Source organism: Pagrus pagrus (genome assembly GCF_965226575.1).
Source record: "Pagrus pagrus genome assembly, chromosome: 5".
NCBI lineage: Eukaryota > Metazoa > Chordata > Actinopteri > Spariformes > Sparidae > Pagrus > Pagrus pagrus.
The window spans coordinates 3,563,902-3,588,287 of NC_140189.1; the positions used below are offsets into that span (position 1 = coordinate 3,563,902).

At 39.5% G+C, this 24,386-nt stretch overlaps 1 protein-coding gene across 2 annotated transcripts in view; it reads right to left on the reverse strand.

Moving 5' to 3' along the window:
- Nucleotides 1-349: 349 nt before the first annotated feature.
- sec24b (SEC24 homolog B, COPII coat complex component) overlaps nucleotides 350-24,386 on the reverse strand; it is a 30,204-nt gene continuing 6,167 nt past the window's right edge. For both annotated transcript variants that reach the window (XM_084353159.1, XM_084353160.1), the window contains 20 exons: nucleotides 20,227-20,310; nucleotides 18,948-19,111; nucleotides 18,265-18,449; nucleotides 17,736-17,838; nucleotides 15,080-15,206; nucleotides 14,877-14,986; nucleotides 14,527-14,639; nucleotides 14,248-14,366; nucleotides 13,788-13,843; nucleotides 13,455-13,661; nucleotides 12,497-12,620; nucleotides 11,746-11,904; nucleotides 11,146-11,319; nucleotides 10,261-10,371; nucleotides 9,850-10,025; nucleotides 9,153-9,290; nucleotides 8,724-8,828; nucleotides 5,568-5,660; nucleotides 4,856-4,959; nucleotides 350-1,355 (listed from right to left, as the gene is read on the reverse strand). In XM_084353159.1, the coding sequence (XP_084209285.1) occupies nucleotides 1,241-1,355; nucleotides 4,856-4,959; nucleotides 5,568-5,660; nucleotides 8,724-8,828; nucleotides 9,153-9,290; nucleotides 9,850-10,025; nucleotides 10,261-10,371; nucleotides 11,146-11,319; nucleotides 11,746-11,904; nucleotides 12,497-12,620; nucleotides 13,455-13,661; nucleotides 13,788-13,843; nucleotides 14,248-14,366; nucleotides 14,527-14,639; nucleotides 14,877-14,986; nucleotides 15,080-15,206; nucleotides 17,736-17,838; nucleotides 18,265-18,449; nucleotides 18,948-19,111; nucleotides 20,227-20,310 (2,567 nt within the window). In that variant the 3' untranslated portion in view covers nucleotides 350-1,240. The remainder of the gene's footprint in view (nucleotides 1,356-4,855; nucleotides 4,960-5,567; nucleotides 5,661-8,723; nucleotides 8,829-9,152; nucleotides 9,291-9,849; nucleotides 10,026-10,260; nucleotides 10,372-11,145; nucleotides 11,320-11,745; nucleotides 11,905-12,496; nucleotides 12,621-13,454; nucleotides 13,662-13,787; nucleotides 13,844-14,247; nucleotides 14,367-14,526; nucleotides 14,640-14,876; nucleotides 14,987-15,079; nucleotides 15,207-17,735; nucleotides 17,839-18,264; nucleotides 18,450-18,947; nucleotides 19,112-20,226; nucleotides 20,311-24,386) is intronic.

A 24,386-nucleotide genomic window follows, 5' to 3' on the forward strand; every position in this document is an offset into this window, starting at 1 on the left:
AGACATCAAACCCTCCAAAAGCGTATCTGATTTATGAAGACAAAAAATCTTCCTGGTTGAGGTCTAATGCAGCTAAAAAACATGTGAGGAGTCATAAAATCCACTGAGATGTGAAGTGGAGGGAGTGACAGATGATGTAAATGTGTCGAAACGTGAAAGCAATTAGTCAAAGTCCTGAAAAGTCACATGCTGTCTGAGTGAGAGAGTGACATTACATCATCCCCTGAATCAGAGCAAAGGCCACCAAATGTTTGTTTGTGCACTGAAACTGTGGGAACATGTGGACTGGGATGTAAAACAGCAGCATAATAAATTCCTGGTTAATGTCACATGACATGAAACAAGCAGATTCTGTTTTTGTTTTTTATTTAATAAGCTGGTTCATAAATTATCGCACATAAAAGATTCTTTTCAATAGTTACAAAGTGAGTAGCAACTTCAGTTAGCGCCTGGAAAAAATAAAACAAATGAGAAGAAGATTGTTGACAGTGGTGGTGGAAAGGGGGGGGGGGGGTTGGGGGCTTGAAGTTTGATCTCAACAAATCAGGAGTTCACAGAGCGGAGGAGGGAAGAGCCGACACAGGGGGTTTTCAACATCCAACCACTGTCCGATTATCTTCCCGTTACACAGTCGTCTTTCCTCAGACTAGCAGCAAACGGTCAAACGGTGACATGCGTTCCGGATTTCAAAGCACATGCCAGTAAAAAAATAACAACAGAAGGAATGCACGGTTCTGTTCACCAGTGTATTCAAAATAGTCTCGGGGGGAGTGAGGAGGGGAATAAATTATAAAAATTAAACAAAAAACAAAACAGCACAAGCTACATGTGAGGCTCACGAAAAACAACTCGAACTAAACGTGTTGAAGTGGCATCTTCTTGGAGCAGCGATGGATTGACGGGAGGATAAACGGGGGTCTGACAGTGGTTAAGAGGCAGCGAGGAGACGCTCAATATTTCATTTTGAAGTGGAACAAATCCTCCTCCCTCATTCGTATTTTCTGTACTTTTAAACTTTACTACAACTATCCCCCTCCTTCCCTTTCTGATAGTCAGGTCCCGGCTGACCAATGAGCTTTGAGGGTGGATTTGTTTAACTGTGTCGGATTTGACCGACCTCGCTAAAACCTGTCTGAAGGAGCGATGGGTGTCCGTCAGTGGCTAACGCTAGTTTTCACTCTACGAGGCTGAAATCCTTTTTCACGCTCGGGTTTGAAGACCGAAGTTTCTCTCAGTGTGCCTATTTAGACATTTGCTGCTGAATGTGCTGCAGGAATTCATAATAGGAAGAAGCCGACTCAGACCGATCCTCCACCAGGTGCTGGAAGAATGCAGATTTAGCCGAAGCTTCATCCCTGCAGGAGGGAAGAAAAGAAGAAAAACAAAGAGAAGAGGGTTAAAGAGAGAGCAGCGCTTGGTTTGTAATTTTGGATCCTATGTAAGGCTGGGTGCTGTTACCAAATATAGAAACATCTCAAATGTGATCATTTTATTTTCAGGTTGGTTGAGATGCAGTCTCGCATAATCTATGCAAGTGCTCCGTCAGTGCTTGAGAAAGGTCTGGCTGCACCAATTCTCATTATGCTAATGGGTTTGTTTGTTTCTTCAATCCAATCAAAATCGTCTTGGGCGGCACTAAGCTGAGGATGCTGAGTCTTTGCCCCTGCAAAATAATGTCAGGAGCAACTTTTTCTTCAATGTGGGTAGGCAGTGTGGCACTACAATGGCAAAATCTTCGCAGAAGAAAAGGTGACAGCTGGTAGCTTGTTTAAGCTCGTACCATTAGCGACGAGGTTAGGGTAGGCTAACTTGTAGTTCTTTTTTAAGCATGTAGAATGCTGTCTTAAAAGGGCATCTAATGGCAGGCTCATAGCAACAGCCTACATCCTGTAAGTCACATTCCTTTCACAATGGTCCAAATGACCCACTAACACCCGCTAACATCTGGCTTTTGTCTTCAGTGTGAATGTGTACAAACAACATTCACTCCCCAACTGAATTTCTTTTGTAAAAACAAGACATCTTACACTTGGGCTCTGGGACATTATGGAACTATTTTCTCTGTTTTCTGAATTTTAATTTAACAAAATAATCAGTTAAGGGGCGGCTGTAGCTCAGTGGGTAGAGCAGGTGACCAGCAGCCAGAAGGTTGCTGGTTCAAACCCCTGGGCGGAACTGAGCTACGTGCCGAAGCATCCTTGAGCAAGATGCTGAACCCCTAAACTGCTCCTGATGTGCAGTTGGCACCTTGCAAGCTGCGAGGCAGCCTCTGCCATCAGATGGCCCTGGATGAACTGGCGTCTCATCCAGGGGTGTACCCTGGCCTTCGCCCGGTGAGAGCTGGATTTGGCCCCAGTAGCCCTGCAACCCCCCGAAAGGGGGGATAAAAGCGGCAACACCCCGCGACCCCAATAGGGAAATAGCGGAAAGAAAATGAGATGAGATGAGATAATCAATTACTTAAGGTGATTAGATTAGTTGATAATGAAAATAATTGTTAATTGTGGCTCTCATGTCATTCATAGAATAATGCGCTGTCCTAAAATGAGTTGAAATTGAAAGCTTTACAGCACTAAAACTTCTAGTTTCAGTTTCTAATCTAACTGAATCTACTTTTGGTTTGCCTGGGGCAAGAAATCTCATTTAACCCGTGACATATATTCCTCATCTGTCAGAGTGAAGCAAACATCCGTCCAGATACCTCTCAGTCCATTTGTCCTGACATAAGCCATCTTCCACAACAACACTGCGGTGTAAACATGTGGTTGAGTAACAATGGCATGCCACAGAGGAGGAGCGACAGGAAACAGAAACAATGCGTTCCCTGTGGAAGCTTTTACCAACGCTGTCAATCAGTGACCTCACTGCTTACTATGTGTTTACACTGGAAATATTTTTCTGTCAACCTCACAACGATGTCTGCTGAGAGACAAATTCCACTTTAACATGAAACCGGCCACACCCTGTTTCTATAGTACATGAGTACATTTTCCAGAAAGCCATCGTCAAAAAACATCCATGGTGCGGTTTGCTTTTTGACTTAAAACAGATAAAGTACTCAGATTAGTGCTGCATCTAAAAATTAATTTCTTTAATCAATTAATCTTCCCATTATTTTCTCTATTAAGCGATTACTTGTTTGGTCTATAAAATGTCAGAAAATGTTGATCAGTGTTTCCTAAAGTTCAAGATGACGTCCTCAAATGTTGTTTTGTCCACAACCTAAAGATATTAAGTGACTTTTTTTTCTTTAGAAATTACTCAAACTAGTTGGTGATTAACATTAAAGTTGACAACTGATTGATTAATTGTTGCGGCTCTAAGTCAGATAGTCACAGGTGATGTGATGTGATGTGATGTGGCAGTCCTGTGAATTCAACACCAACACCGTGTCCTAACTGCATATGACAAGAGTGAGTGTCAGCAACATGATCAGCTTGACTTCACTGCTTCCTATACGAGTGTCCTAACTGCCAGCGGGCCTTTTTGAGCCCGACATCCTGTTTCTCTTTTCATTCCTGTAACTTGCGCTGAAAGCGTGCAATTATGAGGAATGGTTGATTCATGAAGTTGAAATGAGGAGTTATCTGAACAATAATATCTCCTTCGACTAAAAAAAAACTTAAATAAGGTGCCAGCTGGCTGAAGGGAGATCATCAGGGAGCTGAAAGTTTCTGGTGAGAAATCACACTGTCTCTACTTGCTGTTGGCTATACTGTACGTCATGTCCACTGTAGAGACATCTAGATATCAAAGTACAAGCTGTGTGATGGCACCCTCAGTGAACTCTCCCATCTTTTACGTGAGCGGTTAAGTCTGATCTCCACCGCACAGCTGATAGGTACGTGGTTTGTTTATTTGACACAACAGAATGCATATTTAAGGGATTCAGTGCGGACAGCCAACGTCCGACATCTCATCGCATCGGCTGCTCGCATGCAGGACACTGTGTAAAGCACAGCTGCAACAAATGATTAATTTCATGAAGATTCATCTGTTGGTGGATTTGTGGACGTTTGTCATCACTCCTGTCTCTCAACCTCTGTCGACTTGTCTTTTATGAAAAGTTAGTAAAAAAGAAAGAAAACAATAAATACATTAAAAATAGGGAAACATGTCACTATTCCCAAGAGGCCAAGTTGCTGTCTGGTTTTGTTTGACTGATATTCAATTTGAAATGTCATAAAACAGAGAAAAGCAGCAAATTCTCACATTTGAGAAGCTGAAACCACAAAAATGTTGATATTTGCTGTTGATCTTTTATTTACCGATTAATCATTTCAGACTACTACCCATGACCTCTGACTTCTACAGGCTTGTTGACTGTTTTCAGTATATCTTGGCATTGTTTCCTGACAAAAACCTCTTGGTTTTACATTCCTTTCAGGCGGAGTGAAGAACAAAGTAAGCATTGTGTGGCTTGAGTGTTCTAAAAAGGAACAAAAATAAATAACCTGAGGGTTTTTCATATTTCCTCGTCCACATCTCAGCTCTTTACTGAGGAGATTAATTTTAGTGCTTCCACAAAAGGGATTACAGCAGCAGAAGAAGCAGTAAAGGCAACAAACAAACTTGGTTCTTAAATGTTCTCCTTTCTACTAAACTTCAATCTTAACCTTCTCTCTGTCTTCTGACGCAAGACCCTCCTAAATTTTGGGCCTCTGATATCGTTGGTAGTTGAGGAAGTGAAACTCTTTAGTCGTTATGGTCATTTAAGGTCCCCGCTGATGAATGTAAACATATTTTTAAGACTAAAATCCAGCATCTGGATGTCAGAAGATTTGTACTACAGTCACTCTGGACCCTGAGTGTTAGTAAAAGTCAGATGTTACTCCAGATGTGCGGCGATGCTTACTTGATGACTTGTATCATGGAGCTGAACGCTCTGTTATCCTGCAGCCAGTCGAGGAGCGCTCGCACTCTCTCAGACAGCGGAGTCTCCAGCTCAGGAATGTGACTCTGGGATTCATAAAGGGAAAGACACGAGAACCAAAAACATCAACAACATTGTTTCAGATAGAAGGCAGATAATGTGGATTCACACAGTCATGTCGGCCACACAGAGTGGTTAACAGAAATATGCCTGTGGTCCGGAGAGTGAGGTTTGTAGGTGGCTCTCTGATGCATCGAACCCTTTCTAGAAAAACACAATAAGCAGCATAAACAAGAGCTGACAGCCGCTGTTTGTTCTGGCCGTTACCGTCACGCCCACGCTGTGGTCGTGACAGAGCTTTCGAGGGAGATGCACGGTTTGTTAAAAAAGCTACACCAGCAAACCTGTTTTGCTGTATGACATGTTTGAGAAGAAATGCAGCGCTCTTTTATTGTGAGGCAAATGTGTGACTAATTTGCAAGAGAACTGTGCACAACGCTGCATTGCATCACTCATCTAACGACTGGGCGGTGGTATGTGTCACATGCAAAACAATACTACCATTTCCCTGATCACAGTCATGTTGGGCGTGGGTGAAAAGCTCCTCCTGACTTGACTTTCATCTACCTCTCAAATGCTAAACATCACATTTTGAACTGACCTGTTGCTTACATACAGTTTGTGTCTTACTTACCATGTTGGGGGGTATTGAAGCATAGTTGGGGCAGCCCAGAACATCCCGGATGAACATGTCGTTGCAGCATTTGCCGATCCACAGATAAAACACCTGCATATTAGACAACAACACAACAGATGCAAATTAGCTCTTGGCTAACTCTGGTGGAATTACTTTAAATTGTGTGCTTTTATAATAACACACAATTAAAAGAAAAGAGACAGAAACAAAGAGAAGTGTTGATCCTTTCTAATCTTCCTGACACAGATTAGCTTGGTTTCAAAGTATTTCTCTATACCACATATTCACCACTAAATAAGCAAAAAATAATAATAATAAAAGGCTCAGAAAATGCCAAGAAAATACTTGCTGACATCCACAAATGTGAACACTGATGCTATTTCCTATCTACCTTTAACATCTGGTGACTGATTTTGCCTTCTTATGTTATTTAACTGTATTATAGGAGTTTTTAATAACTTAATATGTTTTACACCTGTTGTACCCTTTTTATTTATTCTAGGATGACTATTAACATCAGGCGAAGGAGCTGCAGATGAAAACTAGCCGTTCAGCTAACTTTGGTGCATTTACATTTGTATGAATGTTGATGGATGTACACTGTCCCTTTTTCAGAAAGTAAATAATTCAAGATATTGTTTGTTCAGAGTTAAATTCTCAAAAACTCTGATTGATGGATTGAAATATATGTCGCTCAAAGAAGCTGATTGGGAAATTTCCAGGGCCTTTGAGGAACTAAATCAAGAGTTTTATTTAATTTCTTTATTTTTGATGAATTTTATCATGGCACAGTTTACACAGTATCACAACTCAAACACATTCAAATATCTACTATCACCAGAGGTGGGAATTAACATAGTGGTGGGAACTTATGTTAATATGAGATGAGCTTCAGCTGGCTTTGACCAGAAATGGCTGATAGAAATGTCCTTCAGAGGTATACTTTTTACTTTTATTCTTTGAGTACATTTCAGAGCCTGTACTTTCTTACTTTTCCTTGAGTACAGAAGTTGAATCAGTACTTTTTTTTTTTTTTTTTACACAAGTATCTGTACTTCTACTTGAGTTAAGAATGTGTGGACTTTTGCCACCTCTGACAATTACTGTCGAGGGATTTAACCGTTCATAACTTATATTTTCAGTGACTTTAGATTACGTATTCTTGTCCAAAAACTACAATGATTCAGAAGTGAGGAACACCTGAAACTGGAAAATATCAGACTCACTTTACAAGGTTTCAGAAATTCCATAAAACTTGTTCCTCGGATGTCCCTGCTACAATAACTGGGTCATGTGAGCTGTCAGTAATTACCATGGAAAGGAGCTTTGTACCTCTGTTAACATTTACACTGTACAGTATATCTACTCTACCTGTCTGAGCATTTTAATACTGTACCGTTTATGTAATATTTCATGTAATTTATAGGTTATACAGGGCTTACTGTTTGTTAACTATAAACACCAATGAACAAATGTTAAGGAAAAAGCTACAATGATTCAGTTTTCTCTGTATTGTATATAATTCAATGGTTTTTCTTTATTTTTATTATTTTCTACATTGTAAATCAATACTGAAGACATCAAAACTATGAAGGAACACATGGAATTATGCAGCAAACAAAAAAAGTGTTAAACAAAGCAGAATATGTTTTATATTTGATGTTCTTCAAAGTAGCCACCTTTTGCTTTGCTGACAGTTTTGCACACTCTTGGCATTCTCTCAATCAGATTCATGAGGTAGTCAGCAGACAGTCTTGAAGGAGTTCCCAGAGGTGCTGAGCACTTGTTGGCTGCTTTGCCTTCACTCTGCGGTCCAGCTCATCCAAAACCATCTCAGTTGGGTTTAGGTTGGGTCATTGTGGAGGCCAGATCATCTGACGCAGCACTCCATCACTCTCCTTCTTGGTCAGATAGCCATTACAAAGCCTAGAGGTGTGTTTGGGGTCATTGTCCAGTTGAAAAACAAATGATGGTCCCACTATGGCAAACCAGAGGGGGTGGCATGTCGCTGCAGAATGCTGTGGTCGCCATGCTGGTTAAGTGTGCCTTGAATTTTGAATAAATCACCAACAGTGTCATCAGCAAAGCACCCCCACACCATCACACCTGTCCAATGTCCAATCCTTGTGTTTCTTGGCACAAGCACTTCTCTTCTTCTTGTTCTTCCTCAGTAGTGGCTTCTTTGCAGCAATTCGACCATAAAGGCCTGTTTTACACAGTCACCCCTGAACAGTTGATGTTGAGATGTGTCTAATCTGAGGTGATGTTAATTTGTGGTTCCTGATTCTGGTAACTCTAATGAACTTTTCCTCTGCAGCAGAGGTAACTCTTGGTCTTCCTGTCCTGGGGTGGTCCTCATGAGAGCCAGTTTTCATCATAGCATTTGATGGTTTTCGCGACTGCACTTGAGGATACATTCAGGGTCTTGATATTTTCCGGATTGACTGACCTTCATGTCTTAAAGTAATGATGGACTGTCATTTCTCTTTACTTAGTTGAGTGGTTCTTGCCATAATATGGATAAGAACAGTAGTCGAATAGGGCTATTCACTGTATTGAACTGTGTACCAACCCTAGCTCTGCACAACACAACTGATGGTCTCCAACACATTAAGAAGGCAAGAAATTCCACAAATGAACTCTTGACAAGGCACACCTATTAATTGAAAACCATTCCAGGTGGCTACCTCATGAAGCTGACTGAGAGAATGCCAGAAGTGTGCAAAGCTGTCATTAAAGCAAAAGGTGGCTAAGAATATAAAATATAAATCGTATTCTGGTTCGTTTAACACTTTTATGATTACTACATAATTCTATGTGTTCTTCCTTAGTTTGGATGTCTTCAGTATTGATCTACAATGTAGAAAATAATAAAAATAAAGAAAAACTATTGAATAAGAAGGTGTGTCCAAACTTTTGACTGGTAGTGTATATATATCAGGGTGGAGAACCCCTTTAAATTTACTTATGTGACACGTAAACTCATCAAAAACTTGGCTCCGTCATTATGGTATCCCTTCAACAGGCCAGTAATAATACTTTACTCGGCTTTAATTTACTAGAAAAAATGTACAATTATCTACACTTGTTAAGGTAAGAAAGACAACTAGACTAATGTGTGTGTGTTATGAATGAATAATACTGAAAACTCACGTTGCCACAGTCCATGAGGAAAGCTCCATCCCTACTCAGCCTCTCAGCAGACAGGTGGAGCAGAGGAGGTTGAGGAACCACTGTGTCATTCAAATGGAGCGCCCCCTGCAGGTGTCACACAAATAGTGCAACGACTTAGTTTTAAGACTCTCAAATTTGCTTATTTATATTCATTTATTTATTTATTCCTGCAATTATATAATATAATGTTATATAATAATTCAACAAGAAAACCTGACATTTGAAAATAAGATTTCAAAAAGACAAAAAAAATAAAAAATACTAATTACAGTATTTACGGACACACCCAAACAATTCAATTTCAGCTTCAGTTCTCCACTCCCACACTTTGAATTCACTTCTCTCTGACTCAACTGACTCATGAAGTATAATCTCGTCTCGTCTTGTTCAGTCTCGTCCGTCTCCTACCTGGTCAGACATGTTGTCCAGCCGGTACAAGTCAGGATGAACCATTCGCATCAGCTGCTGCAGCGGCTGCGTCTTGAAGTCACACATGGCGAAGACGCGCTCGTCCAGTCGTGTGCTGGTGCCCGTCCGCAAGGCTTTCTGCAAAGAAATACAAACATTTACTTTAATGTGTGTTTTAATCTTTATCATTTTCCATTTGTTTGTATTTTGCCGTTTCCTAGTTTTCAGCCTTATGTTGCTTCGCAGTGACTTCACACTTGGGAGCTGCTGCAACACAGTTTTCTATCAGTTACAGAGCAGCTGATAGAGTTCAATTCTCATTTACTACAGAAACACTAATTGAAATAATTTTATTGTAATGAGGGTGGATTCAAGTAAGGCGTTGTCTAACAGACCTAAGGGGTATTCATCTCAGATGACTCAAAGAGAGTGTGAGGGTGTGTTTGAAAGTGGACAAACCCTGACAGTATGAATGAACACGTCCTGGGTGGATGACTACAGCCATTGAACATATAGAGAGTCCGTATGACTGTAAAGGTTTTGTGTGTAGAGGGAGTGGTGGTGATGATTTAAAAGCAGTTCACATTTTAGGATGTGTAAAATTGATGTAGGGCTGGACTATTAGGTGTTAGTATGGAATGTGTGTGTGTGTGTGTGTGTGTGTGTGTGTGTGTTGATGCCTGTCGAGCAGCCACACCTGTTTGAGCAGAGCCAGGATGTACACGGGGAAGAGGCGCATGGCAGCAGGGACGATCAGGCCGGACTGCTGCAGGTTTGACACGTTGCTTTTGTAGGCAGTCGCAAAATCCACGACCGCGTTCACCAGAGCGTCACGAGCATCCGACAGGCTGGATGATATTGACCGGTCAATGGCTGAAACACCAATGTGGAAAACATTAGATGAAGAGGGGTTTCACAGGCCCCCCTTATACAGATGTTAATAATATGAAATGCCTGCATCTCCTGCGGAGGACAAACAGTTTCTACAAATTAAAACAACAATGACACCGAGCCACTGCAGTGTTTTTTTTCCACTCTACTAATTCTCTATAAGTATTTCCATCGTTTCCCTATAGTATAAAGCAATACTTTTAAAAATACAGCTCACCCATGTTCGCTAATAGACAAGTGATGGCCTGAACATCCGCTCCAGCATACACATCACTCAGCTGGTTGACCACCGGCAGACACAGAGTGTGGACCCTGATTCTTCTTTTTCCTACAGGGACAGAAGGATGAACACTCAGAGAAAGTGATAGTTTGCAAATAGTTAAAGGTGTCACCGATTCGATTCTAAATAGAAAGTAGATAGAAATGAGCTTTCAATTTCCTTCATCAAAATAAATTCTTGTGCTTCTCACAGTATAATTTTTCTCTCCACATTCGCCTACTTGCGCATGTCCGGAGGTAAAACAAAAAGAAAATCTTAAAGTTGACACAGCTAGCTTGCAGCTTCACTTCCGGACACTTATCCTGTGTGCACAGAGATGATCAACTGACCAGAGGAAACTCCAACAGTATCAGACATGTATCAGACATGTTGGGATTATTTTCGTTTTCAAGATTTTCAAAAGATCCTTTATTTAATTCTTTCGGAAGATGATTTAGTTGATTTGAGATAGCGCACATTGTAACCCTACCCTGCAAAAAGCCACCAGGATAAATTCAAGCTGTTGCTGTAAAATACCCTAATCTTTTTATTGAAGAATTTGAAAATGTAAATGACAGTTGTCACAGCATAAAAAAATTATATATGTTGATTGTTACAAAACCAGATGCAATAGTCTAACAATGACATAGCCATCAGTGCTGAAAAAAATATGTTTAAATCAGAAATCAAATGGAATTGGGGATTTGGAGAGTAGCAGTACTGTTTCACAGTAACACCTCCCCACATGTTAAAACATGAGAATCAGCCAACAAAACCACAAGCTCATGGAACCACACAGATTTTCTCACCACAATCTAAGTGCGTGTTTGTGAGTTTGTGTACCTTTACTGGAGGTGTAGAGCAGAGCAGCCTGGAAACAGGCCAGAGAGGAGTCTGCCAGAGAGTCTTCAATCGACATCTGGACAGCGAAGGCAGAGTCTGGGTTCACATTTGCCAGGGAGAGCAGGTCGGTGGAGCGCACAAAGAAGTTACCGTGGAACGTGTGGATGGATAAACCTAAGGATGAGGAGAGAAAAATCAATGTTTGAAAATTCAATAGAAAACAAGTTAAAGATGACAATTGATTAGTTGTTTGATCTATAAAATGCCGGTGAGACATGGAGATCAGTGTTTCCCAAAGCCTAAGATGACGTCCTCAAATGTCTTGTTTTGTCCCCAGCCCACAGATATTCAGTTTACTGCCACAGAGGAGTAAAGAAACCAGAAAACATTCACATATAAGCTGGAATCAGAGAATTGTGGGATTGTTTTCTTTAAAACTGGATCAATTATCAAAATAGCTGGCAATTAATTGTAAGCTCTCCTCTTTTCTATGTATTTAGTTGTAAAGGCTAAATCTAAAAGGTTTTGGTCTTCTGTCCACAACAAACGTGGTTTTCACACCTGAAAACAGAGCTTCTGTGTGCGTCTGACTCCAGTTACCTTTAGTGCATCGTATTCTCATGACCGCCTCAAAGCCGATCTTCCTGGAGAGGTAGCGCTCCAGATCTCTCTGGAACTTCTCCAGTTGAGCCGGGTTGTGGATGTAATGGAAGGAGGGGTAGTAAAAGATGCTGCCTGCTGAATACTTAGACATACATGCTGAAGAAGAGGAGAAAGAAGAGGAAAACTATTAATTTACAAATCAATTACTTTAAATTAGAGAGATAACTTCCTGAGTTGTTTGAAACAGTTTCTGTCATGCAAAAGATTTTAGCATGCTAACATTTTAAAATGTTTTCATGCTTCATGCTAGCATTAAGCTCAAAGGAATACTCTATGGGAAGTCTGGATTTTCAAATTTTCTATATTGCTCTCTCTGAGGACGGCAACTGTGGTAATCTTGATTTCACAGCAGTTTCAATGCATTGCAACAATGACCCATAACTTCTGACCAAAGGGATCAACAATGGAAAAGAGGATAATGCTGCAGGAGCCGTTTGAAAAGTTTCAGCTGATGTTTTAATGCTTTTGTGCCATAAATCTGCCTCTATTAGAACTGATTGTTACTGTTGTAAATCAAAACTGCTGCTACCAACTTCAAGCCCAAACTCACTGTTTATATAATCAAAAGACAGATTCTAATTTTGTATTCATTACAAGTAGACAAACAAACTGACAGACATTCCCAAGAACCGCAAAACTTTTGTAGCAACAGAGACGGACACAGAGGTTTAACGTTGGGTGTTCTTACATAGTGATGCGAGGTCAGTATACTGGGAGCTGAGCATGAAAAGATCCACCCCAATCTGTTGACCTGAGCAGTCCAGTGCAAGTTTCTTATAGAAGTCTGTAGCCGGGCCGAGATGCTGAACTCCCTGGAAAGATACAGACGTATTATTATTAGAAAAAGAAATCCTCTGTGTTCTGCTCTTGAGAGAAAGAAATAACCTTCATCTGATTCAGGGAGTTTTACTTTCCTTAAAGCATCTTGAGCTATTAGATAAGACTTGTGTCATTTTGGTTTTGAGGATTAAAGTGTCAATTAAATGTTGTATGAAATGGAAAGAATGCAGTATGAGTGCATGTAATGTGTCACTTCTTGCTGGAACTGTCAAGAGTATATTTTCCTTAATTTCCTTGTCTTTTCAAACCAAAATCCTCCTAAAATCACAGAAGCCAAAGAGCACAAAATCACTTCTCGGAGAAAGAAAGCACATCTGTTCTGAGTTTGTTTTATTCAGGATATTTGGACATCATTGCTGAAACTTCTTGGCAATTTATTCAGATCAAAAATGGAACACAGATGATGAAGCTGAATAAATCACAGTCCTGAGATGACAAAAACGCACGCTTCAGCTCAGAATCTTCCACAGATGCAATGAACTGAAACGTGAGATCCAATTATGACGTTGTGGCGGGTGATAAAAGTGAGTTGTGGCAGGGATATAAATATAACACAGTTCTGACGTGCCAGGACAATATGTATAAATAAGCATGACAGGGAGTGTGCAAGTCATTTTTCTTTTTATATTTCATCATATGGTTTGGTTTAGGCCGCACCACCATCTTTAGAAGTCACGTTTTATTTGAAAAATTAAGTAGGCTGGTAAAAATGGCAAAAGATGGTGGTAAAAATTTTAAAACACTGCAACAACCACACAAACTCAAAAAGGAGAGGTGCTCACAATACCATAAAGTGTCATCCTTACCTTCGTGCTCGAGCGCTGGTTGGGGTCTTCCCTTGACTGCAGCGCTCCGGCCCCCAGCGTCGGCAGCTGGGTCTGAAACACAGTGACACGGCCCCCAGTGGGCGACATGAGCTTGAAGGCCGCTTGTAGCGCCGGGCCGAGGGCGCTGTGGGTCTCTCTGCTCTGGCTGAACATGGTCGGCAGCGATGTCAGCAGGTCCTTCACCAGCTGGATGAGGGAGGAATAAAATGTAGGCTTGAGTAAATAATGACAGTAATGAAGGAAAGGGAGGAAAGAGTAATTACACAACAAGCAGTAGAAGCTATTAATGTTCACAAAAACAAAAGGTTGCACCTCTTTGCTTTCCTTTAGGTTCACCATTAGACTGTCATGAGACGGTATGAAGACGTCTGGGAAAAGACAAAGAGGAAAACAAACATCTGAATCACAGCGGAGTATTTTAAAATTAAGAAAGGCGCATAAAGAATGGACGGGTGACTGCAACAGTTTTCAGAAAGATGTGGACAGTGTTTTGCATTAAAATAATTGAAGAAATAATGACATTAGAGGCGATCATATTGATTTTTCTTTTGCAATTTATCCTCCAAGTAAAAAAAATTGACAAACTGAAAAAAAATTAAACTCTTTTAATTTCTGCCACTAATGTTTTTTAAATCAAAACAAAAGGAACAAAGTAGCGTGCGTTCAGTGGAGTTGATGTCTTCATTGTTTAACAATGTTTGTTAATTGTTTGTTGTTTGTCAATTGTTAAAAACAAAGCATTCTAACTCCTGATTTTATTGAGCAGAAGTACCGTCAATGTCCGACACCACCAGCATCTGCGGCTGTGACAGTCCCTCCTGCAGGTTGTAGAAGTGGATGGTGTTGTCGAAGGTGAGGAAGCCCACCCTGGTGCGCGTGTCCCCGGGCAACCTGAGGCACAAAACAACCCTTTATCAGAACTAGTTTAGGTAAAACCAAAACCATCAGCTGTTCATGACCATCAGCTTATCATCACATCTTCTCGTTGATCTGTTTTATGAAAAGAGAATACTACAACTATTATAACATATGATGGTTGACTGGCACTCACTTATCAAGGTTATCCAGTAGTGATTCACAGAAGTACTTAAGGTAGCCCGCTTCCACAGCATTGTGAGACACATCAAGAACAAACAGGTAGGCAGCTGGCTGAGGAGGCCGCAACTGATAACACACAAAAGGTAAAACAAAACGCACGTGATTTGGGAGAAATTGAGATGGTCTTAAAACGGACAGACGGACAGAATGTGAAAGTGGTACAGTTTGTCTGTCGTGTCTTTTTCTCTGGTCTATTACATCTAAGATTCCACCAGATTTTGCAGCACCGATACAACACTGCCCTGTAGTGGACACACATTTGTATTACATGTAAACTCCACAGGAACAGAAGAAGCAGCTCACCATGTAGTCTGAGGAGGCGATGAACTCCACAGTGGAGTTTTGGACCTCTGGTCTCTTATGGGGCTCACCATACGATCTGGTGACCGGGTTGTACATGAACTCATCTGGAACTGAACGAGGAAGGACAAAGAGAGTGTGTTTGACAAAATGATTAGATAATGAAACAATTATAGGACTGGACACTTTCTGGATTGGACTCGTACCATCATTGACCCGGTAACACAGGTTGCATTTCCACCTGCGCTGGTCCAGGAAGGTGACAAACGGGTTGATGTAGGTGCGACAGGAGCGACAGCGCACTATCGTGTTCGACGTGATCACCGGTAGCTGCTGCAGGGAGAGGAAGAAGGAAAGAAGGAGAGAAATATGGAGTAAATACTGAGGAAAGTTCAAATGTGTCTTGTGAGTTGAATATTTGAAATTTCATGCATCTTTTCAGGTTTTGTCTCATTCATGACCTTTTCAAAACATTCTTCTGCCAAAGCCTCAGCTGACGACTGGAGAGAAGAAGCTTTGTTTCTCGGGGAATGTGGTTACACAAAGCTTTGTTTGAGCCACTTTTCTGTCTCTGTCTCTCAAGTTTCTACGAGTGTGTTCTCAAAAACTTCTGCTGGTGGACCAGGGTCACCTGAGAACTTTATACACTTTTATGTTAGAATCTAGGCTGTTTATTCTCACCTGGCAGCTACACGGAACATTATTCCACAAATTATCTTATCGTTTTATTTTTAACAATTTGCTGAACACCGGCAAACTTTTTAGAAAACTAAATTTTGTTCCACATTTCTAGTTACCGGCAGTGGTGGAAATTAACTAAATACATTTACTCAACTACTGTTATTAAGTTTAATGAAAGTATGTCAAAATTCTCATTCAATACTTCTACTTTACTCGACTTTTACTAGACTACATTAATTAACACTAACAGTTACTAGTAACATAGAAAACATATAATATGCTTATATGATGTAACTAAATACTTTGAAAGGAGTTGTTCTGCATTATACTACTTTATATATATTGCTCAGTATTGGAGTACATCTTGTCGGATATTCGCTGATATCAGATTGTTTTATTAGATATTTAGATTTTCTTTTACAATCCCAAAAATAAAACAAAACAGATAAAACACAAGAAACTAAAACAAAACAGCCATTTTTACAAGTGTCCATTATCTAAGAAGTGCTTATAAATCCAGTATCTTCTTCCATTTACCAACAAAAACATTTTCTCACACTCTGAGCTGACAGGTTATTTTTCCATAGTATAAATCTCTTACAATTTTAAACCGCTGTTACATCTACAACTATCCATCATTATCAATGATAAAATCATTTATATTTCCAAGGTACATAACTTTGCATTCCTAATGTATTGCATACCCCAGAATGTCTTTTTTAGTTAAAACCACTGGTCACTAGTTTTGAAAATTAACACTGAATTTGGTATCCAATACAAGGCTGTCTAGCATGTGTGTGAGGCTGTCTAGCACAGATTATGAGGTGGTAAACCATATTCATAGCTGTTTTTATTTTTTAATAACTATCAGTGGTGCCAGGATTGAGAGGTTACTGGTGGAACTGTGGAGGAGAACGAATGTCTGCTTTAGAAATCAAACACAGATTATCACAAGCGCAGAGGTGTGTAGTGTGAACTTGGCGAGAGGAGCAGTGTGAAGCACATGGCAAGTGTTAAACCTGCATCCATGGCGTTACAGTCATCTACTATGAAAGCAACTGAGCACTGACAACTATTGCAGATCTGAAAGTGTCTTTGCTGCCAAGTCTATCAGGGACTGTGGATGCACTTGGCTGCTTCTAGGCTGTCAATCTGTTTTACTGCGTGAATATAAATGAAGAAAAAATCCCATTTTAATCAGTGAGTCCCTTTGAAAATTCACTTCAAATATACTTGACCCCCTCACATGTTTTTGCAACCTACAAGAACTTGAAAAAGTTTCCAGCCACCTTCAAACTTTTACAACCATTTCGCTTGTGTCAGCTATTTGTTTCTTATGTTGTATCCCTGCTCTCTGTCGGTTCATACCCTCTGACACCACATCGACTGACACCTCTATAAATACACTCACTCATCTTCCTGCACCTCATCGTTATTCTCCTCCTGCTGTCTGTTCTGCTACTTCTCATACGGTTCTTTGTAACGATGAGCACAGATTTATAACAGATTCATTATGACATGAGGACAAACACCACTCAAGTTTTTTGTACATGTACAGTATTCTTCCCCCATCTTCAGTTAGTTAAATTGTATTTTTAATGAATGACTTATTCATATAAATCACTTAATCCTCTATATTGTATTCTATCAAATACTCAATCAACTGACATTAATCTAATCACAATCTTTATTTGCTGTTCTCTTCATCCTCTTTTATCATCCCTTTCTGCACAAAATAAACCTTTTCGGATTAGAAAAGGTGGAGTTGTACTGGGCTGGTGCTAACAGCAAAGTTGTCCTGAAAAATCAAGGACATTTTCAACCATTAACGGATAAAACTTAACAGTACAACTGCTTTAGGTAACAGCAGTAATAGTAGTAACACCACCATGAATTTTCATATACAGTAATAATACAACTGTTGTTTTAAAGATTTTTTTCTAGGCAAACAGCACAGTATTGTCACCTTCAGCTCTAAGTATTTACTGCTGGTCCTCAGAAACACCCCTTAGCAACAGCTTAAAATTAAGTAAAAAAAAACACAACATACTAAGAGTACACACTTACACTGTACTTATGTACAGAAACAAAGAAATGCATAGGAGATGAGACAAAGACAGTTTGTGTCTGTATATTCCAGTGTATGTTGATTTTTGTTGGGTTCTAAGCACCAAGTCTTACCTGCAAGTCTCTGAAGGGGTGGAGGAGGAGGCCCAGAGGGAGCCTGGCCTTGTTGAGTAACGCCTGGGTCTGGGGGATGCTGGTCAGGGTACACCTGAATGTCCTGATCAGCAGGGAAACAAAACACATCCACAGATTAGACAATGACAGAGTGAGAGACTCAATGTGTGTATGCAAGAAAGAGAAATCTCAAAAGAATTAATTTAAATAACAGAGATGATGTATGAGAAAATAAATAGTAAGTTTTAACCCTTGATAATTATGTTATTTTTCATATATTTAAGCATTTATTTATTTCTTAGCTCCTAAGGTCTTTCAATTAGGTTCATTACAGTTCATGTCACTCACTTTTTGGCCTCCAACTAACGATTGTTTTCATAATCAATTAAAAAAAATGTATTTTCACAATATGTACAATAGACTCTTCATTTATTATCACAAATTAAAAAAACAACCAGCAAAATCCTCACATTTTGAGGAGCTGGAACCAGCATTTTTTGCTTGAAAAATGGCATATTACTCTACTTACTGTGGACTACAGTTGACCTTCTTGAGGTCGGGGCTGAGGTTGGGTTCGGGGGCTTCGATGGGCCTGGGGGGCAGTAGGTTCCTCTCCTGCAGCAGGTTGACTGGCCTCAGGGCCTCCACTTCCAGCTCCGGCACCCCGCTCAGCCCCCCGAGTGCAGCGGACAGCTGGGACAGGTTCGGGAATGGCTGCAGACGAGGCACAGTGACATATTTAGTCTTTATTCTTGTGATAAATTAGGACTCATACAGCAAGAACATTCCTGACACTACAAGAGGATAAGAATTTAGTCTTCAGGCCAAACTCACACTGCATTGAAAAGATCAGTGTTGAGACAAAATTTCTGTTGCAACTTTATCAACAGTTGTTAAAAGATAAAACTGGCAGTATTTTGTTGAATCTCTGCATCAAGTTATTTTAAAAGTCTGACATGCTGAGAGACAAAATATGAAGCCTATGTTGATCTCCTATGTTGTTTCTTTGACTCAAGCTTAAGTCCTGCCCACAAAGGCTCTGATTGGTTCGGTTCTTTCTCCAACTGAAGAAACAGCCAATCACAAGAAGAAAAACAAACCTCTGAATCACTCAGACATCTGGAAGCGGGTCAAATGTTTCTCACTTGCAAATGAGAAATGATGGCATCAACATAACTCTCAGGATCTATTTTATTCCAGCTGTGGTCTCACCTGAGAGTACTGCTGGTAGCCGGACTGGCTGTACAGGTCATGAGAGGGGGAAGAGTCAGCGTGGGAGGGCGGCCCTTGTCGATAGGCTGGTTGCATGTTGGAGTAACCATAGTTACCATAGGGCGCAGCCTGGTTGGTCATGTCATTGGAAGGTGGCATGGAATCTGAACGCAAGAGAGCTTAGTATTAAAGAAGTCTGATGTTTGCAAGACAGGTGTTTTTTTTATGGTTTACATGATTATGGCAGTGCAAAGATCAGTGTAGCTGCTTAGTGCATTTTGGAAGTATGATATTTATGTGGGAAGTGTGTGTGTGTGTGTGTGTGTGTGTGTGTGTGTGTGTGTGTGTGTGTGTGTGTGTGTGTGTGTGTGTGTGTGTGTGTGTCTGTGTCCCATTTCCATCAGAGGCTTTTACATAATTTGAGAAGTGCATTTCATCATCCTTTCACTGCACATATATATCTCCTCTCCCAGATCTCTACTCAGAGGACGAGTTTTTATTTCTAAGCAGAAAAAAATGTTGTTATTTGGTTTTGATATGATAACTTTTACATTCCCCACCATTTATTATTTATGTTCCCTACTTTCCATCAACCTCTTAACATTTGATGACGTGAGTAAGAGCATGACTATGTTGCAGTTTATCTGTGATCGTTGCCGCATCAAAATAGGACATGAGATATTTTCTTTCATCAAACATAATCAAATTCTCAAATACTTAGAATAGAGTTACAAATTATATATTTGGGGAAATGCTGCTTCTCATTTAAGCTGCAACTTTTTATTTTCCCATCAATCTGTTGATTATTTTCATAATTAATCAATTAGTTGCTTGGTCTATGTAATATCAGAAAATGGTGGAAAACATAAGTGTTTCCTAAAGTCCAACATCACATCATCAAATATCTTGTTTTGTCCACAACACAAAGATATTCATTTTACCATCATAGAGGAGGAAAGAAATCAGGAAATATTCACATTGCAGGAGGTGGAATCAATACATTTTGTATTAAAATGAACTCAAACCAATCAATCGATTACAAAAATAGTTGCCAATTAATTTAATAATCTGCTTAATTGTTGCTCTGCTTCATATATACCATTTAATAAATTACTTTAGTAAAGTTAACAGACAGCTTCATCTTCTGTCTCAATAAGTGCAGCGACTTTAATAAAACACAAGGAAGAGAGCAGGCCCCAGAAAAGAAACTTTGCACTGTGATATATCGGTCTGTATGCCTATTGTTTAGATGAACAATGTGTTTGTGATCGAAACATACCTGGATAGTTGCCCCCTTCCAGGGAATCATAGCTGTTGGGCACCGGAGAGGCACTGCCGGTAGAGGAAGAGGAAGTGTCACCACCTGAGAGAGGCAGAGAGGAACATAGAAAGAGTTAAAAACACAAATAAAAATGGCAAAGACTGGTTGGAGGACTGGAAGAGTAATGAATGAAATTAATATAGTTTAACAAAAGATCCACTGAAATGGCAAAATAAAAAGCATAACAAAGTACAACTGAAGAGGCAAAGGTTGAAAGATAACATTGAAAGGTAAAAAGAGAGAAAGAAGGAGGGTCAAATAAAAAAAATAAAAAAAAAACGAGCTAAAGCGGCAAAGAACAAAAGAAAAAACATTAAAAGCTAAATAAAAGGCAGTTTTTCTTTGGTTGGCCATGAAGAGCGCTGCGTTTGGCCTCCTTCAGGCCTCAGAGAAAAAAAGAGACGAGGCAGCGTGAGTACAGGAAAGAGAACAGGATGAAAGGATGCACTTAAGCAGACGAATGTTTGGTGGAGAGCACAGGCCTCCGAGGATAGAAAACATCGAAGGAACGGAGGATGAATATGGAGTATAGAAATATGAGAATAGCAAAAGATTACAGAGATTGTGTGATGGTAAAGAATGGCAGTTATTAATATCCTCATATATCAACATTTTCTTAACTCATAACTTCAAATATGCCATGAAATGGCCAGCATTACTGTAGCAAGCAAAAGGTGGTGAAGAGTAGGATGTCTAGCCAGTGTAAATAATGATTGTTTCCATGCACACTAATTCTACATTATTATTCAGGATTTGAAACAGGTCATGTAAACAGAATATTCCGTTTGGATATTCTGAATTACGCCCAATTTCGAATGTAGCCTTGTGAGAAATGACAATATAATTCAGGTTTTAAAGGAGCAATTATTTGAATACGTGTCTTAACCTGGTTCTTACCACAGGGGTAGAGACGCACACAGAAGATCCCTACTTTTCAGCATTATGTACTGTAATAGTGGATATCAACAGGTTTTTGGATGCATTAACTGGAGTATGCAGTGCTGCATGTAAACAGGAATATTAGTGCAATATTCATTACCATTAGCCATGTAAACAGCTTAGTAGGTATGTTGTCATTTTAGAAATAAGGGCAAGACACTGTTTACATGCATAGATTATTCAAATTATTCAAAGTCACTGCAGGTCATTTCAGGTCTGAAAATTGATTTTCTTCCGTATACAAGGAAGGAAATGCATTCAACACATTGTTTCCTCAAGCATACACAAACCGTATATTGGTGAGTATCTTTAAATGCATAACTGCTTATTCACAAGAAAACTCCACAGCAGACTATTCATTTGTGACTGTTGTCATTCTTTTACACACTTTCTTTTAAGCTGCTTCTTCATTTTTCCACTATGTTGGTGATTTCATTCATTTCCCAGAATGCCAAACAATCAGCAATCAACAAGTCAGAAAAGGGGCACCAAATTGATAAGTTGCATCTATTAGTGGATAAACAGCCTTCTGGGTTCACACTTCCCATCTTCTTTTCTACTGTACTCCATCAAATACAGGAAAAACTGTTTAAAAAATGTCTTGCAGTTGCATGGCATTCTGGTCTACTGCTGCTACTGTTTTCCCTCTCGTGTCCAATAACGAATTGGTTTCCAAAAGGATTACAAGGGCAGAATATTTGAATGAAGCCATTAATCCATGCGGGCCAAAAGGAGGGATCAACAGCAGCAAACCAAGACACGACAGGCCTCTGGCAGAGAACTCATTGGACGGGACGGGATCCAATTATCTCCAACTAAATCGGACCAGCAGACTACTGGATTATCTGCTCTGGAGGAGGAGGACACCAGGACAGCTTAGCCTTCTTCCTCCTCCTCTTCCAATATTCTTTTGACACTTCCTCCTCCTCCTCTTCGTCTCTCCTGCTTTGTTCTGTCAGCTCATAGATTAATAAAGAGGATGCTACTCAGAGGTTTTGAGAGTAAAACATTATTCAGCATAATTTCCCTTTTTCTTCTAACCCTTCTAAGATTTTTAGTCACAAGACGACTCTGCTTTGCTTCCGGGCTGTTGCCGATCCTTACAACTGAAAATTAAGGAAGATTCAATCATACTGAGGCCAACAGGGTCCCCCTTCTAATCCGTTTCTCACAAGTGATACTGATCTGATTATCTACGATCAGTGTGAAGACCACATGTCTATAGTTTGTGCTTCAAGATGCAACATGTGCTGCAACAATCAGCTGAGACTTGCCTCAGCACTGCCATGACAACGAGTACATCTTCTTGAGACATTTTGGTATAAGTGGCAGGGTGACTCAGCAAAGAGGACACAAGAAGACAAAGCAAAGAAAAGAACATACTGTATGTGACTTGAACGACACTGCTCTACTTAAAACTAAACAATTTTTACTAGCAGAAGCTCCATACATTTGATGGTTCCAGCTTTTCTAATGTGAGGATTTTCTGCTTTTCTGTGTTTTACAGCTTTGTAAATTGAATGTCTTTGCCTTCTAGACAGTTAGTCTGACAAAACAAACTTGAAGATGTTGCCTTGGGCTTCAGGACATTTTGACAGGCATCTTTGCCTTTTCATCCTTTGTTAGTGAATTAAACCTTGGTAGAAAAGTTTAATGTTTTAATCAAATCAAATCAAATTTTATTTGTATAGCCCAAATTCACAAATCACAGTTTGCCTCAGAGGGCTTTACAATCTGTACAGAGACGACACCCTCTGTCCTTCGACCCTCGATTCAGTGAGGAAAAACTTGCCCCAAAAAAAGCCCTTTTACCAAAAAGAGACTGAACCACCTTGACTCTCATTTGATAACAAGAATTATCAACTCCATTACTATCTTAAAACACAGGTTAAACTTTGATTTTTGTCCATTAGGAGTGAGCAACATTTTGATGATATCATTTATAGACTTTTAGAGGTACCATCTCCTAATAATATGATCATGTTGTATTTTTATTTTACAATCAAAAATATTGATTCCAAAAAAAAAAGTTATTGAAGGTTTTGTTTTCACTAGTACCAATTTTTGGCTTGACTTGACTTTTGGGCTGATACTGAAACCCATATTAGATAGATACTTTATTGTCATTGGATATTAAAATACAACGAAACTATGTTCGGCAGAAATCCATAAAATAGCAGCATCACACATACATAATCTGTAGATAATTATGTATATAAAAAAATAGTCTATAATAGATAAATAATTAGCGCTAAAAGTGCTAAAAACATTAAAAGTATTGCATTATTAGGGAGTTAAAAAACATAAATATATATTCATATAAATACATATGCAAAACATATTGTACATCGGCTGATATAAAGTATACCTATATATAAAAAAGTTTTTGCAATGATCCCTTAAATGCGGTTACAAAACAGGATTACAATAGTTTATCAATAAACTTGTTAGTGCAATGAAACAGCAAATCTCACTGGGAATTCAATTATTATAAATGAACCCAAGCTTCTTATTCTACTTTATGTTCCGTGAAAAAAAAAAAAAATCATATCGGACAACATATACACCGGCACCGATATAAATGTTATGATATTATCGGTCGATTTCGGTTTCTATTTTTCACCATTAGGTTAAGTAGATTAAGTAATGCATAACACTTAAACACAGGATGTTAATTTATATGTAATTTTGAATAACTTTATATCACAGGTCTGATTCAGATATTAGCATGGCATCGAGAAATCAACAACGTAATCTATTGCAGCAGGTGACTCGTGAGACAGACTGAAGGGGAATTGAAATAATCACGAGGGGAAAAAGCTGAAAGCCAAAACAAACTTCTGTCTTTATTAACAGAGGTGTAAATGAGTGCTAACTGCGGAGACTAAATCTTCAGCCATCTCTCTCTTGGGGAGCAGGCAAGTCAGAAAACACACACAGAGCCAGGACCTGCTGGCAGGGGAGTGACTATATTTAAAAACTTGTTAACCTGAGCTGATGACACAGCTCCTGAGGGACATTCATCAGTAGAACACCTGAGAGGTACATAACACATACATGCAGGAGAGTTTCAGCTCAGTACTGTATTATGTGGTCCAGATATTTAAGAAGTAAAGAAGTTACTTTTTTTTTTTTACATTTAAATCTCTTTTAAATCATATCAAGTACTTAACTTTATC